Source organism: Spermophilus citellus, assembly GCF_964194105.1.
Source record: "Spermophilus citellus genome assembly, chromosome: 3".
NCBI classification, from domain to species: domain Eukaryota; kingdom Metazoa; phylum Chordata; class Mammalia; order Rodentia; family Sciuridae; genus Spermophilus; species Spermophilus citellus.
In genome coordinates, this window is record NC_138184.1 from 218,421,174 (window position 1) to 218,437,558 (window position 16,385).

General features: G+C 45.4%; 1 protein-coding gene across 1 annotated transcript in view; it reads left to right on the plus strand.

The window, feature by feature from the left end:
* The window catches only part of TMEM178B (transmembrane protein 178B), a 357,117-nt gene that overhangs the window by 301,819 nt on the left and 38,913 nt on the right, over positions 1-16,385 (plus strand). Inside the window, exon 3 of the mRNA XM_081284116.1 lies at positions 15,389-15,526. Within this exon, the coding sequence (XP_081140242.1) occupies positions 15,389-15,526 (138 nt within the window). The remainder of the gene's footprint in view (positions 1-15,388; positions 15,527-16,385) is intronic.

Consider the following 16,385-nt stretch of genomic DNA (forward strand, 5'->3'; position numbering starts at 1 on the left):
AATATAATTTTCATAACAATCGGATGACATAGGTGCTATTATGGTCCCTGCTTACGATATGAAGAAACTGAGCCACAGAACCAGGAAGGTTACATAGCTATCTAGGCCCCACGATCTGGAATTGGGACCCAGATAATCGGACCCCAGATTCAGGGTTCTTCAGCACCAACCTCTGCTGTCCATATGTCCATGTTTTTAAGTGGAACCAGGGAGGGCTGTCCTGAGTTTTGTGTGTAGGTCTGCTCTATTGATTTGGATAAGATTCAGAGCAAGTGAAAGGCTGTCTCTGGTATCTACAGGTTCATCTTCTCTTACATTTTTTTTTCTCTTCGGCATAGAAATGTATTCAAGCCTTGCATACTTTTCAAAAAAGTGCTCCCTCTCACTATGTCCCCCCTAACTGGGCCTCCATCCCAGGCTATTCGAAAGCCTCCTTTAACTGACTTCAGCTGACTTCCTCTAAAAGAGCCCTTGCTGAGGTCACCTGGGACCTTTTCCAGTTGTAAATGTGGTAAGCTCCTGGTGCCCAAATCCATGCAATGGTAGGAACCGTGTTCCCTATGGCTAGCCTGATGGCTGGCATACAATTGGTGCTCACAAAATCCTTGTTGAGATTTTATTCAATCCCGGCACCATTAGCCAGCCATTCTTTTTTCTCTTTCACTCCCATGATATCCCCATGGTAGGATGTAGACCTATCCTTTTTGACTATCCATTCTCCTTCTCCCTTTCTTCTTCTCACTCCTGCAATAATGCTACTCAAATTCAGTCCTGAAATTTCTCTGCTTCTCACTTTTTGTAATATCTCTGTCAGAGCAGGCATTCAGTACCTGTGCTTTAACTACATGGGACCAAAATCAGTATCTCAAATCCTGATCTCTTTCTCATGCACTAGACCCATACTGCTAGGGCTAGTGCCTGAGAAGGAGATTAGTATGGGTGAGCATCTCCAGTTAGACGCATGAATATTAAACAAGTAATTAATTGAATTTGTCATCTTCCTCTTCTCTTACAAGCTTTGTGCTTCTGTCCTTCCTCTTAGCAACCCCCCTCATAAAACAGAACAAGAAAGACAGTGACAATCCTATGTCTCCTCTTTTATTCAGTGTCTTGGTCAAGGATGTTGCCGTTTTTCTATCATCCAACCCAGAAACTTGGAGGTCATCAATGGCTTATCCCATTTCTTTGTTTCTCACATGTAGTCACCAATGTCTGTCAGTCTGATTACTTTATGTTGATCAATATAAACTTAGAGACTGCAAAATTTTTAAAAAAAAAGACTTTATTTGAGGCCTTAGGAATTGCAGTCTGGTAGACACATTTTCCAATAACTGTGAATCAGTGTTTTTGAAGAGGGACAGGGAAGTGGGAACTTAAATGGACAAGCGGTTTTACAAAGTGATAAGAATTCCCTTATAGGGAACTTTTATTGAAATTGAGAAAGAACAAGCTGCTGTATGACAAGGGCCGTGTAACTGATAGAAGATAAAGAAAAGAATATATATACTTAGTTCAAATGTCCACAGAGCAATAACCTCTTGATATGCATCTTGAGTCTCTGGCACAATGTAATTATCTGTTCTGGCTGCCTGCCGTCAGGTGTCCAAAGTCCACATTCCCAGGCAGCCCTGGAGTCTGGAGTCCTTCTCCCTTGATGGCCCCCGACTGAATTTGAAAAGCTCTTGCCATGTTTTTGCCATAATTTTCCTTTCATTTTTCTCCTCTCATTCCTGTCCTCTGCTACAGTGCAGGTCTTCATCATTTTTCCGCTCTAAAGGATTGTCTTGTCCCTAGATTCCCTCCCTCCCAATTAGCACCCCACTCTGCAGCTATGATTATCTTCTTAGAGTGAGCAAAATCCTAACCAGTTTCTCCCCTGATTAGAATCCTTTTGTGGCTCACTATGACCTGGATGGAATCTGAACTCCAAGTATGGCATATGAAGTTCCTGGCAAATGATGGGCCAATGAATGCTCCATCAAAGGCACTTTAAGCAAAAATCTCCTGTTCTGCTCCCAGTCATCACAATGGAAAATTGAAATTGTTTTAATTCCCTGGACAGAACACAGCTGGTTATAGGAGGTACGTTTTTGTTTTCAACAGACCACGAAGACTGTCCAAGTCATAATATATAATAATTATTCTGTGAAAAACATTACACTGGAGTATTCAGAACATGCAGTCTCCTTACTGTTCCTCAAATATGGTAAGCAGATTCCTGCTTCCAGGGCCTTTGCACTTGCTCTTCCTCTGCCTGAAATGCTTGTCCTCCAGACATCCATGTGCCCATTTCTTCCCTACTTGAGGCATCTGCTTGAATGGCATGTTATTTTTATTTATTTATTTATTTTGGGGGGCCAGGTACTGGGGATTGAGCTCAGGGGCACTCCCCAGCCTCCTCATGTTTGTATTTTATTTAGAGACAGGGTCTCACTGGGTTGCTTAACACCTCACTGTTGCTGAGGCTGGCTTTGAACTCTGGATCCTCCTGCCTCAGCCTCCTGAGCTGCGAGGATGTGTGCTGTGATGTCCAGCTGAATGGCATGTTATTAAGAGAGCTCTATGGTAAATAGCAGCTCCCCCAAGTCCATCACATCACCTATTTCATTTTTCTCCATAGTGTTCATCCCCACCTGACATGTATACATATATGTGTATGCATATATGTATATAGTTAGTCTCTCCCTGGAGGGCACATTTTATGGAGCTGAAGACTCAGTTTTGTCCACTGCAGGATCTCTTACATAGCAGTGCTTGATAACTAGGCACTGAATGAATTTATAAAAATGAATGTTTGATGTCTCTATTTCTACTGAAGAAAAAAAATTTCAAGCAGGAGATAGGATATAGGCTTTAGTTTCCTTCTACAGGGGTCATTTTCTGGGCAAGATTTTTACTTGAATGAGCTTTTACTGTCTGATACAGAAGCCTGGGTCATAGGCTGACAGTAAGTCAGTGGGACCACAGAGAAGGGGCTGGGGAAGGAGAGGTTGACTGGGTCGAGAAGGGAGGGAACCACATTCAGGAGAAGGGAGTGTTTCCCATGAGGGAGGAAGAAGAGATGGCCCTGCTCTCTCACGCATAGTCACTCCCAGCTCTGTGGGAAGTACACACCCTGTTATCATCTACTTGATTTACGATCCCTCAGCATTCTTCAAAAACAGCTCCATGATGTATTATTAGTGTTTTAATAACATGCTCTTTATTTTCAACTTCTGCTCTGTCTCTCGAGGTACAGACAGGCTGGCGTACTGCAAAACTGGTGCTGAGAATTACAACTTGAAACAGAATCCTCTGGTCTACCCCTAGACCTCCAGAAGGGCATTGTTAGCCCCACTTGAGAAAGTAGACATATGGATGCAGAAATTGTGGGACTTCTTAAGGTAGCAGAACTAGTGAACCCATCAGAGCCCATCCCAGCACCCTGGACCAACACATACCAATATCTCACATTGTTTTTTGTTTTAACTTGAAAGTACCATTTTTATCCTGCCACACTGACTGTTCCTGCCATTCCATGCACAAGGCTTGGGAAAACATCTTTGCTTACATGTGGCCGGAGGAAAGCACTTGCCTTTTTAGGCCCCTTCACTATCATACTTCTAAATTGGAAAACAGAATTTTCCAGAATTGCAGAATTCGATGATTTGGGGGAAGATAAAAAGAAGTTGCTAGTATTATATCTCCCATGTTGTTTGTGAAGACTAGTTTGCCCTGGGAGTGCCAAATACACATTGGATGATACGGATAATAGCATGAGGTCCACTGTATTACTCCCCCTGTCTTGCAGCCTGGCAGTCAACATAAGTGATCACTGGCATTTATGGTAGCACTTTACAGTTTACCAAGGGCTTTCACAGATTTGCTTTGATCCATGACTTTACCAGGCTGTAGAACATAGTGATTAAAAGCAGGAGCCTTGGAGTCAAACCAGGACTCTCTACCTTAAACTATGGCTTCCAAGCTGCCAGCTTGGGGAAGTTTCTTATTATCTCATCAGCAAAAGGGAATGATAATGAACTTACTGATTTGGGGGAAGATTAAATGTGATGATGTATATGATCATGTATATATATTTTACTGCTTAGGACATGATAAAACATTTAAAATGCTACCTTTATTATTATTATTATTATTGTCTATCGTTATTATTCTTGTTTCAGATATGATGTGCATAAAGTCATCTGTAATTAATTTATAAAAAAGACCATAACTTTATTTTTTTTCTTATTACAACCTTAAAAGCCTGTTTGGTCCTAGTCTGATCTTCCATCTCCATTCCTAGATGACATCTGTGGAAGATAGCACAGATTTTTTGATAACTTATCAGGTATTAAAAACTTTCATTTGCAGCTAATAAAATTTGAGTCAAATCTAAGATCAGAACTTCACTCTTATATCTAGTTTCAACCTTTTCTCTTCCCTAGCTTGGTATCGATCCACTCTTGGAAACTTGTAGGAAGAAAAGAGATGTGTCCAGATTCTTTAATCTTTGTTTCACCTGCTCCCTGTTAACCCCAGAATTTCCTGTTCCTCCAGGGCTGGATTTTTGGAAAGGAGGGCTGGTAAGAGACCCAGGGATCAAATGAGCCCTGTGTTGCCCTCTGAGGTGGTGTCCTCCAGGTGGCAGGGCCAAATGCTGACTCTGCCTCATGTAGGAAAATTTTGTGATTCTTTCAAGAAAGCTTTGTAGGGACTGACCATGCCCTATTGTCTCCTGATGTGGACAGGGCATTGTCCAGGTGACCTGGCTCCACTTCCTCCTCAGCTCCCATTTTTGGTGCTACCACCTATGGAGAATTTTTGATGGAGTCATCCCAACTTGACAGGCGAAGCTGAAGGACAGTCTTTTGGAGGTGTGTTAGTCCCCATTGGCATGTGCTTGGCCAGTGGAGAGAGCATGAGATGCTCCCCAGACAAACTCTGGGTTCAAGGCTTTGTCTTAGCTCCATCTACACAGGCAGCTCCAACCAAACTCTTGTGTCATTTTTCTCAGGCCACAGATAGGTACCATCCCCTGAGTCCTCTGAACTCCAGCGTATCCAAGTGCAGTTTTCCAAGTGATTCTCTCCAGGGCTCTTTCCTTGACTTGAGTTTGAGGTAGGTAGGAGTGGGGAAGTCCCCGCTGGGAGGAAAAGGGAATGCAGTTCCCTGAAGACTGAAAGCATCACTTCCCAGCCTCCTTCTCCAACCTTCCCATCTTTGTTTTTTGAGAACTGAAGGTAGGGAAAGCACAAACTTCAGAGGAAAGTTGAGACACTTGGTAGCAAGGTCAGCCCAGGGCTGCATTGTTCTTTACAACAGTGCCTTGCCCTAGAAACAATTCAAACCACATACGCACCTTAAAATCTTCTATTAGCCTCATTAAAGACATAAAAAGAAGCAGGGAAAATTAAATTTCAGAATATATTTGACTTGATCTAATGTGTCCAAAACATTGTCATATCAACATATATATATGGGTTAAAAGATATTCTAGACATGCCTGCTGAATTTTTGACATCTGATATGTATTTAACTTAAAACATGTCTCAGTTTGAGTGTTCAATAGCCCTTTTAAGGGCTCAACGTCCTTGTGATTATGGCTATGGATAGCATATTGGACAACACAGCTTTATCATTATGAAAGCAGATTGTCATCTATTGTCCTCAGCTTTGAGGCCTCAGAACTAAGACAGTTTGGTTGTGGTCTGTGCAATGCATTCCAATCAATATATGCAGGGCCAGGCTCATATGCTGGGCTGTAGCCTCAAGTTCTGTATTTTGGTTCTGTTTCCCCAGGTCATCATGCTGTCCAAACAGAAATCACTGTGCTTTGTTCATGGGGACCCCAGTAGATGAAGGGACATTTGAGGGTGAGAAGATTTCTATAGAGATCCTTGTGAGAGTTTTGTTTGAGGTTCTGGGAGGTCCCAACACATCTTGTCCCTACAGTGTGGGGTATAGTGAGAGAGACTTACTCAGGGAACCATGCATATCTCACTGAAAGTATCATGAATGCAGGGAGCCCCATTCCTGGCCTTCGCTGGAGCTGCCGTGTCAACTCTGACCTCCAACAGTGAATATGCCCACAGTGCACACTGTTGGCCAAAGAGAAGCATAACAGGTCTTTAGCTTTCACTGTTGAAAAGAAAATTTTCAATGGCAGCAGTACACTAATCCCCCTTTTTCTGCAGGTCCTACATTTCAAGACCTGTAGTGGATGTCTAAAACCATAGATAATACCAAACCTTAGGAATATCGTTTTTCCTATACATAAGTACTTATGATAAAGTTTAATTTATAAATAGGCACCACAGGAGATTAACAACAAGAACTAATAACCAAATAGAACAATTATGACACTATACATTAATACAAGTGATTTAAAACTTGTGATTTCTCTATTTATTTCTGGACTTTTCCATTAATATTTTCTGACTGTGGTTGACCACAGGTGACTAAAACTGCAAAAAGAAAAATCACAGATAAGGGGGTTACTACTGTGCGTCTTTTGAAAGACAGTACTTCTAAGAAGGAATCTGAAGCCTATGACCCGTCCTCTCTCATTGTTCCTGTTAGAGAAAGTTGCCTCCTTTGTACTTAGAACTGTTCAAAATCACTAAAGCTCACATCTCCCAAAGAACTCAAAATCTGATTTTTTAAAAAATATATTTATTTTTTAGCTGTAGTTGGACACAATACCTTTATGTATCCGCATTTATGTGGTGCTGAGGTTAGAACCCAAGGCCTCATGCGTGCTAGGCGAATGCTCTACCACTGAGCCACAACCCCAGCCCCTGATTTTTAAAGGAATATATTCTCATATACAAATACAAAAAAACAACAACAACAACAACAACAAAAACAATCATAAGGGCTCCCTGTTAACGTTTGGTACATTTCATCATTGCTCCTCTCACGTGGGTACACGCGTGGGCACACAAATGCACACCTGCAGTATAGGGGTCATCTGTAGTGTGTAGTCTTGCGCATTACTTTTCACTTAATATTCTATCATGAACTTTTACTAGATCATTGACATTCTTCAACAGAATGGTTTTAATTGCTGAATAATATCCCATTATGTTTTATTGAATGTTAAGTTCTCTTCTGGGGGTTTGAAGTGGCGTGGAATATGAAAAGCACCGAGGAATTGAAAGGCCATGATAAGACCCTTTCCCAGAGCTGCCTCTTACTGGCCATGTGAACTTGGTCAGTTAAAATCCCCTTGTCTCCATTTCCAAAGCATCTACCTTCTAGACTATTGGGAGGAGGAATTGACATGTCCTATACAGATTGCCCATCACACACCTAGATGGAATGAATGGACAATTATTGTTAATTCCTATTCAATCTCCTCTTTCCTCTGCCTTTTCAAATTCTTCACCATCAGCTGGTTCCCAGGCACCTGCGGTGTTTTTCTGGGCTATGTAGCACATCCAAGGTGCCTGTGTTCTTTCAAAGCTCTTATCTTCTGGTTGCTTTGTGGTGACTCTCTGGGTTACATTCTTGCCAGGCAACTGCAGATCTCTGGACTTTGCGCTCTGACACTGTCTGCACATGATACAGGAAGCAGGAATGGAAGCTCCTCTGGGGGAGCTGTACCTGAGTGGCTGAGCAGCCACTTGCTTCTCTCCTCGTGTGGTCCCACCTGTACTTTCTGCATTTGGCTCAGCAGCGTGCAGCCAGAGGAAGCCAGCCCTTCTTGCCTCTGCCTCTTGTTTCTGGGTTTTCTCTCCTCCTTTCTTCTCTACAGGCACTTGCTTTAGCTGCTGGCCCAGCTCTCATCAGGCGGGTACAAATTTTGTAATTTGCCTCCCATTGTTTTGACAATGGATGTGATTTGTATATGGCAGTCACATAATATCCCTATTTATGGCAGCTCTCTAATCGGAGGTAGGATTGAGAAGGAGAAAGCATGGAGCCTGTCTTCTGACCCAGAAACCACTTCTTGTTTCTACAGCAACTACCTTCCCCCACTGTCTCTTCCTGGTGGCGGGGGGGGGGGGGGGGGAGTGCAGAAGGGTCTGCTGCTTTCATAATCTCCGGGGTATCGTGTGTGCTTATTAATCCTCATGGTTCTGTGTTATCTGGTACCCAGATGCATGCTGATGTGTCCTTTATACAATAAGCAACTAGGTTGAATGGTTAAGCAATGGTTAATGCTGGCTTTTAAAACAATGAGATTGGCGAGGAGAATAATTGACTTCTAGTCTCGATGACATTTGAGTCACTGAAGCGGGCTGAGTGAAGGTGTGCTCCTCTCACCCTGATTGTTCCATATGCACAGGTTTTGGTAATTGTTACAGGGTGGCATGGTGATCTCATTTTGCAAATATTTGTTGAGCACCTGCTTATGTCAGGCAATGTGCTAGAGAGTAGGAAGACAGCAAAAAGCAGACATGAACACGGCCCGGAACCCACTAGAATGTATTATAATGGCACAAACAAGTAATTATAAGAAGATTTGTTAGTGATGTCAACCAAGTGCTACAGGAGCCCCAGGAACTGGTTCTTAGGGGCTGCCACAGTATCACAGAAGCCTCCCGGAGACATTTGCTTTTTGGGAAATCTTCAAGGATAATAAAAGCTTGCCAAATGAAGGGTGCGGGGAGCCATGATAAGAGCATGGAGTCTTTGCGAGGGAGGCAGGGAACTGCAGTGAGGAGCCTGGAGAAGGATGGAGATGCAGGGGATGCAGAGGAACGTTCCAAAGGGCCTTTTAGGGATCAAAACCTGACATCAGGCAATTTCTTGTGGAAAACTAAGAACTATTTTATTTTCGCCTAAAAATAATCCCTTAAATAAATAACCAACTTAGCCTCTAGAAGAGAGTCCTAGGTAAAGCCTCCTGTCAGATACTTCATCATTTCTGCTTCTCTGGACAGAAGCACTGACACCTTCCCAAGAGCTGTGATCAAACCCCATTTCCCTTCCTGCTCGGTGGTGTGGTGCTTGCTGCCAGGGCCCAAGGGTTCTGGCCCAATAGCCTCTGTGGCCACCAGCACCTCTGCTGTTAGCTGCGGTAGCCTCCAGCTGTTTTGGTCCTTGGAGGACAGCAGCACCAACACACAGGGGTGGATGCATTTCCATATCAACAACAAATAAATAAAACCTACACCCGGACCTCTCCAGATACCTGAAAGGCAGAAGAAGACTACTCGCTCTGGGTATCAAGTCCTTGGAGGATGCTCCTCAGTTCCTTCTGTGGTCAAGTGCAGAGGAAGGAGCAGGTGAAAAAGAGAATTGCTTTAATTGAGGTGATTTCCATTTCTGTCCACATTTCTATACCTTTAGCATTGTTTATACATATTAATTTGTTTAATCCTCTTAATAACTTTTTGAACTAGGTAATCACCACACACAGATGGTGAAACTGAGATCCAGTGGGATGGACTAATTTGCTTACATTTCTGTGACCAGGGGCTGGAAGAACCAGGATTTGAACAGGAGCAGCCTGGTTCCTTGCATTCCCACCTGTTATATCACTGTATGGTTCCCCAGGATCAGAACCCCACTTCCTTCAGAGGTAATGACTATGCAGTGATGTCCTGTGCTTTAAATCAGCCTATCCTGGGGTTGGTGCCATAACTTGACAGTTTGTTGCAAACCTCTCTACCAAAAACTGTGATCGAACCCTGTTTCCCTTCCTGTTCGATGGTATAGTGCTTGCTGCCAGGGCCACCAGCACTCTGCCCTCCAACAGAGTGACCTTGATTCAGAGGGGACTGATCACTTTGTGAATGGCTGTTCAGCCCCCCCAGGGTAGCCAACCCTCACCCACCCTTGTAGCCAGGGCTGTGTGCCTCTGTGGTGAAGAGCGGAGAGGGGCCACTGTGGCCAGCAGAGGACCATGGCTTGGGTGGCATACAGCTGCAGAGCAGCCCTCTGAGCTCTTACTGCTGGGGCCATTAATACTGCGCTACCTTTTCTAGGTCCAGTCATTACCCTCGAAGCAAAGTCTAATGCACACTTACCCTCTTTTCTGCTTTTTTTTTAAAGAGAAAAAAATTCCAATCATCATCATTTTTCTGTGCAAGGTCTTTAAAGAGCAAATAGAAAGACATTCAGAGCCCAATATATATTTTCCTTCTCTAAGTGATGTTTATTTAAATGCAGATATCCTGGTTTCCCATGTAGAGTTGCAAGCAATACCTTTCAATTTAAATGTTAATAGGAGTGTAAACTTCAAAATCAAAATTTTTCCACAAGGGAGAAGTGCTTTTTCTGGCTCTGTTTAATGGTTCTCCTTGCCATTCCTCCTCCACCCTCCCTCATTAGCAACCTTCTTCTGCCCACTCCTTTCCGCCGTGCTGAACCAAATTCAAAAGAGTTTAGAATGCACCTTTCTCATTTCAAAAATTAGAATGTTAAATATTAGGGTCATGGAATACAGATAATGGACTCAAACCCAACACGACTGGTGAGGAGATTTTTTCATCTAGGCCTTTGCCTGCAGAGTCAAACTTAACGTACAAGATTCTTTCCAATGAGATTACTTAGGCCAGCCCCAGGAAATATTTTTCCAAATCTTCAGAGTTAGGTTAATTAGGGTTTTCTACCTCTCCTTTTCTTTTTCTTTCCTTTTTATTTTTCTCTCTCTTTTCCCCAGAATAGCAGGAAGGGATGGGGGAGAGAAATACAAGCTATGTACTGTGTTGGGCACAGTGAGAAATCACGGAGAATTAAATGGCCATTTCTACTCCTCAAGAGAGAAGATTGACACGTAGGTCAAGGCAGATGGGCCACATTGGTGCCATCTGCATGTGGCCATCCACAGACAGAGTGGCAGCTGGGACTCACTCCAATGTGAACAAAAAGCAACAGATTTTAAAACAATGGAAATAATGTACAAATGCCTCCAAGTTCAAATAACAGGTATAATACCTTCCTACGAGCTGATGGACCAAGTTTTGTGTGTGAATGTAATATCTGGCTTCATCTTCCTTTTCTTCATTTCCTCATTTTCCTGCCATTTTTCAACAGTTTGTAAGCCTCCTTAAGTCTTTTGGAGCATGATAGGACCATTAATACATGAGTTAGAATTGAATTTATAATATAAACTTCATAGATTTTGATTCTATTATTTTACTTCAAGGTATTGTTTTTGTTCTCCAGCTTGTCCTTTTTAATAGCATTCTGTTTTTATTTCATGGAGGCAATATCTTTCTGCTGTCGTCTCTCTGGGGATGTTAATAATAATTTTGAATGATGTTTTTATTCTCCCTGCAGAGTTTCCCACGTTGTTTCCCCCCAACTTGTAGGCTGTTCTCAGATATCTGGAGATAATTGGTTGTATGTTCGTGTTTAAAAGCAGGGTACTAAAGAGCTGCGTAGGAGCACTGAGCCGGCTGGGGAATCCCGAGATAATTTAGGGCTTCATTGTAGAGTGGTCTGAGGGACCATGCATGGGGCAAAGGTCACTCCCAATCTCTGGGAGAGGGCAAAGGCCTGGGAGCCAAGGTGGAGGAGTTGGACTCTCAATGGTGAGGTTCAATGTCAAGTATACACATAGTCAAACACCCCCTGAGGGTCTGGTTGTGAATTTCTTGTCCAATATCTTGACCCCTAACTGTGCTGGTTCACCCTCACCTGAGCATATTGACCCCATTCCTAGGTACTCTGTTTTATGTCCCTGGGGGTGGGGGCACAAGGTGTCCCTCAGTGGTGTGGAAGGTGGGTCAGGAATCCAGGAATCTAGTGTCTTCTCCAATAACCTGCACCAAATCCTTGTTTGCTCTCCCTTCCCTGTGCTTGACTTCATGATCCCAAGAGACCTTCGTGAACCTCTGGGGACTCTGCAGGTGGGTTTTCAGCCTCCTTGATGTTGGCTTTAGATTTGGCCCTTCCACTAAGTAGTTATGGAGTCTGTCAATTCCAGAGCTTCAATGTTCTTGTGGTGGTCACAATTTCTTTCTGAATGTTTTCCCTATCCTTGTGAATTTCTGTTTTTGTTTTTTTTTTTAAACAATTCTCTTAAAATGGTTTGGGAGGAAAAACTGCTAGATAACATGGATTCAATGTGTTATTGTAACCAAGCAGGTCTTTAATTCCATTTTTTATTTTATTTTCTCATCACTTAATAATACGGTGGTTAATTCTTCTTGTAGTTCACTGCTTTTGAGACTGTCAATAAATCATCTAACATCTTTGGATCTTTCCTTCCTCATCTGTAAAATAGGAACATTTCTTGTCCTACCTACTTTATGAGGTAGTGCCGCAGCTTGCCTGAGTCACTCTGTAGGTCTGAGGACAAAATAGCCAGCCGTTCAAGCACAGCTCAGGCAAACTCAGACACACAGGGGGATGTGGGGATCTTCCTGGGTCAGTGGAAATACTCCTGCGGGGCCTCTGGTTCCCATCCTTGTTTCCAGATCAGCAACTTAGCATAACCCTAGGCTTCTGTTGACAAATCCCTGCGGGAGACAGGTTAGTGTGTCTAGTCTGGGTGAGAGGGCAGCAGTCCCCCCCCCCCGAGCAGTCCCAGAGAACTAGTGATGCCCCAAACTTTTGGAAGAGGAATTATTCTCTCCATTTCCGCCTTTCTGCTTCCCCCCTGATTTCTTCTAAGTAAAACACTTTGCTCTCATCTTCCAACAACTCTCCCCTTCCCCCTTCTTATTTGTGTTTGTTCTTTTTACCTATCCATGATAGTAGAGTGTATCTGACATACTTTACATACACAGAGTATGACTTCCCATTCTGTGGTGGTACATGATGTGCAGTTAGACTGGTTGTGTATTCGTATAGGAGCAGAGAAAAGTTATATCCAGTTCATTCTACTGTCTTTCCCCCTCCCTTCCCTTCATTCCCCTTTGTCTGATCCACTGAACTTCTGTTCTTCCCTCCCCAGCCCTTATTGTGAGTTAGCATCCACATATCAGAACATTTGGCTTTGGGGTTTTTTGGATTGGCTTATTTCACTTAGCATGAGAGCCTCCAGTTCCATCCTTTTTCTGATTAGCATTTCCCTTTTGTTTTCCTGCTCAGCCTGCCTTTCCATCCATCTTTGGACAAAGTGTACTGACCTGATGTGACCCATTGTCCACTTAATTGCTCCTGCAGGTCTGCAGAGTCTGGGGGGCCAGTGCAGGCCTTCCAATGAACATAGCCAAGTGAGAGTCCATCTTGCAGCAGAGAGGAGCTCAATAGAGCTAGTGCCGCCAAAGGGAACGGGATCCCCTGTCCCTAAACCCTCCTGTACCAAGGGAAGGGCCCAGGAGAAGAATGTGCTGACCTTTGACATCTCCTGTGGAAGAGGGTATAAACCTCCCTTTGGGAGGTTGGGAAAACCAGCTGGCCTCTCTTCCCCTCCCCAACTCCTCATTGCCCTTGAAGAGTAGAGAGTAAAGAAGCATCGGTTACACAGAGTATCCTGTTTCCAAGAATCAATCCAGTTGGATCCATGTGTCTAATGGGCACCTGTGGGGAAAGGAGGCAGCTCAGTCCCTGTGGTGAACCCAGGGTCTGGGGGTGAGTGCATCTAGACAGCTGGGAGAGAAGGGACAGCTGTGGGTGAGTCTGTAAACAGGACAGCCCCTCCAGCAGGAATGTTCCTTCCCTCTTCCCTTACTTTGGGCTGGCTGTGGCTGACTGCACAGAAAGCTGGGCTCACGTATTAGCATTATAATCGAAGGATGCTCCAACAAAGCTTCACATGACTCATTTGGTGACAGGAGCAATCTGTATGGTGCTGCATGGTAATTCGGCATCCTTGGCAATTCCCAGAGGTGACAGTAACAAGTATTACTTCTATGTGGCTGGGACAGGCATGCAGGTCAGCCCTAGAAGGTAAAGGAGTCTCTGCCCCCAACACACATCTCCTTCCTAGCCAGCTTCCCCCCTGGGCTGGGGGTCCACAGTGTCTGATCCTCCATGTCAGGAAGAAAAGACCAGATCTCGGGCAGACAGAGGAGCCTCAAGCTAAACTCTGCCGGGGATCTTTTTGTTTGCTCTGGGTTCTCCAGAGTGGCTGGAGAGGGGGAGGAGGGGAGGGTGGGCATCCTCAGCTCCCTCAAGAGGTAGGCAGACCCCAAGGGATTCCCTGCAGAAATCCTCAGGGCACTGGTTTATGGGAAGAGATGGGTGTGCTGGAGGTGTGTGCTCCCATCAGGTGGTGGTGACATCATTTGCTTCTGGTGTCTTCCCCGCCCTGCTCACACAGCACCCTTTCTTTGAGAGGAGACTGTCCTGGGGTCCTCCAGGCTGCCCTGCATTGTTGGTGGGTGGTGAGTTGTGCCCTGGGCAGAGGTGGATAAAATGGCTTTGCTCTGCTTTGGAGCCCGATGGGGCAGGCTGGGGCTGGTGCCTGAGCTCCTGTGTAGGCAGGTGAGAAGGAGCTGTGGGTGGGTGTTGGGTGGAAGGAGCGGCCAGCAAGGCAGGGGTGGGGTGCTTCCCAGGAGGAAGTAAGAATCCTGTTCTAGGGACAGAGTGGGAAGAGTGGGAAGTGTGCTGGGTAGCAGGCCCATCGAGAGGGAACGTGGCAATGGCTGTGGTCAGCTCTGCAGACTGGAGGGTAGAGCCAGGGAGGACGCCCAGCTGAGCAAGGTGCTGAGTGACCAGCTCTGCTATGGCAGAAGCTCTGCCCTCTCCCTCCTGCTGAGAATGCTGTCTTTCCATCTGTGTCTGTGGACTGCGTCTGATGGGTCAGGGAGGCCTGGAACAGGAAAGGTCCTGACTCTGAACACAGAGCTGACCTGAGGGTGGAGGGGTGGAGGAACTGAGAAAGGGGACTGCTCCAGGGGCCCAGACAGAGGGCAGGCAGTGTGGCTCTCGCTCTACAGCCAGACCAAGCCATGGAGCCAGTTTGGAAGGGAAGGAAGCCCCTAAATCAGCAGCTTCTCCTCCCAGCAGCCTCTCAGAGAGACCAGCAGACCCTGGCAAGAAGGGAGGCAGGCCTTGGCAGGGGCAACCCAACTGCCAAGGCCCTGCTCAGCTTCAATAGCCATCTCCCTGATTCCTACCTCTTTGAGAGGCTGACAAATACTGGGTTGGCCACATGGGTCTGAGTTTGAGTCCCTGTTCTGTCAGTAGTTACTACCTGCATGCATTTTAGCAAGTTGTTCCTGTACAGAGAGGGATTAAGTCAGCACTGTCTCTGGAAGTTGAGATAGATGCACTGGGAGGGCAGCACTGGCCTGGCACAAATGAGATGTCTAAGCAATGACAACTGTATTAAGATGAGCTCTCCCTGTGCCTAGCATATTTGTGCACAGGTCAGAGTTACCATCGAGGGGGACTCTCTCCTCTGCCAAGGATGCTGGGTTACACAAACCTGTCTGAGAAGAGCAGGTTGCCTCCTTCCTGTCCCCGCCATGCCCACTTTCCTTCCTACCCCAGGGCTAGGGTGCCCCTGACTCTGAGTCCCAGGCTTTGATGCTGACTGCTGCCTTCCTGTTCCCCACAGACCTGCGCAGAATGACGGCCGGCTTCATGGGCATGGCGGTGGCCATCATCCTCTTTGGCTGGATCATCGGTGTGCTGGGCTGCTGCTGGGACCGAGGCCTTATGCAGTATGTGGCAGGGCTTCTCTTCCTCATGGGAGGTAAGGCCACAGGTGTGGGGATGCGGTAGGGACAAAAAAGGACCTGGTTCCTGGAGTTCTGGGAGAATGTGAGAGGCATGGAGGACAGCCATGACTTGACAGAGCTCTTCTCCCTCACTCCTCCCTTGGCTCAGCAGACGTTCTCTGACTTCCTCCCTCCCACTTGCCACTGAGCCAGCTGTTGGGGATGCAGAAGCAAAGAAAACACGGTCCCCCACCCTGTGGGGAAGGGGTCTGCCTGCTGTGGTAGAGACACACTCTGGTATGAGACTTGTGTTATGGCAGATAGAGATCTGGGACCTGGAAGAAGCATGAACCTAGAAGGTGCTTGGGCATCTTAGATACCTGGGCCTTGGGCTTCAGTGTGGATGAAAGAAGCAGGTGCATTCTGGGCAGCTACCTTCCTCTCCAAGTGCCTATGTTCATCCTTGACTTATGGTCTTAATTTCCCTCATTTACAATGAGGTGGTGTGGAACAGGGCTGCACACTCTCTTGCCTCTGTCCCCCTTACTCTATTATTATCACAACCGTGGAGCCAACCATCATTCCCTAAAGGGAGCTGTATGTCAGGAAGACTGCATAGCCATATAGGAATAGGTATCCTGTCTGTGAGCATAAAAGTTCATCCAGTGTCTACTTGTGCCTCTTGCTTCTCTGAGAAGCTAGAATGTGCTTTTTGGTCTCCTGGTTTGAGTCTCATCCAGTGCTACAGTTTGGGATTCTCAGAGAAAGTTAGTGGATGAATTGTGTGGACTTTGGTAGAGGGAAAATGGGCTTAGAGAGAGAATTAGTATTATTTGTGAAAAGAAGAGAAGATGAGTCTTACACAAGATAACAGATGTCGGCTAGGCTGCAGGT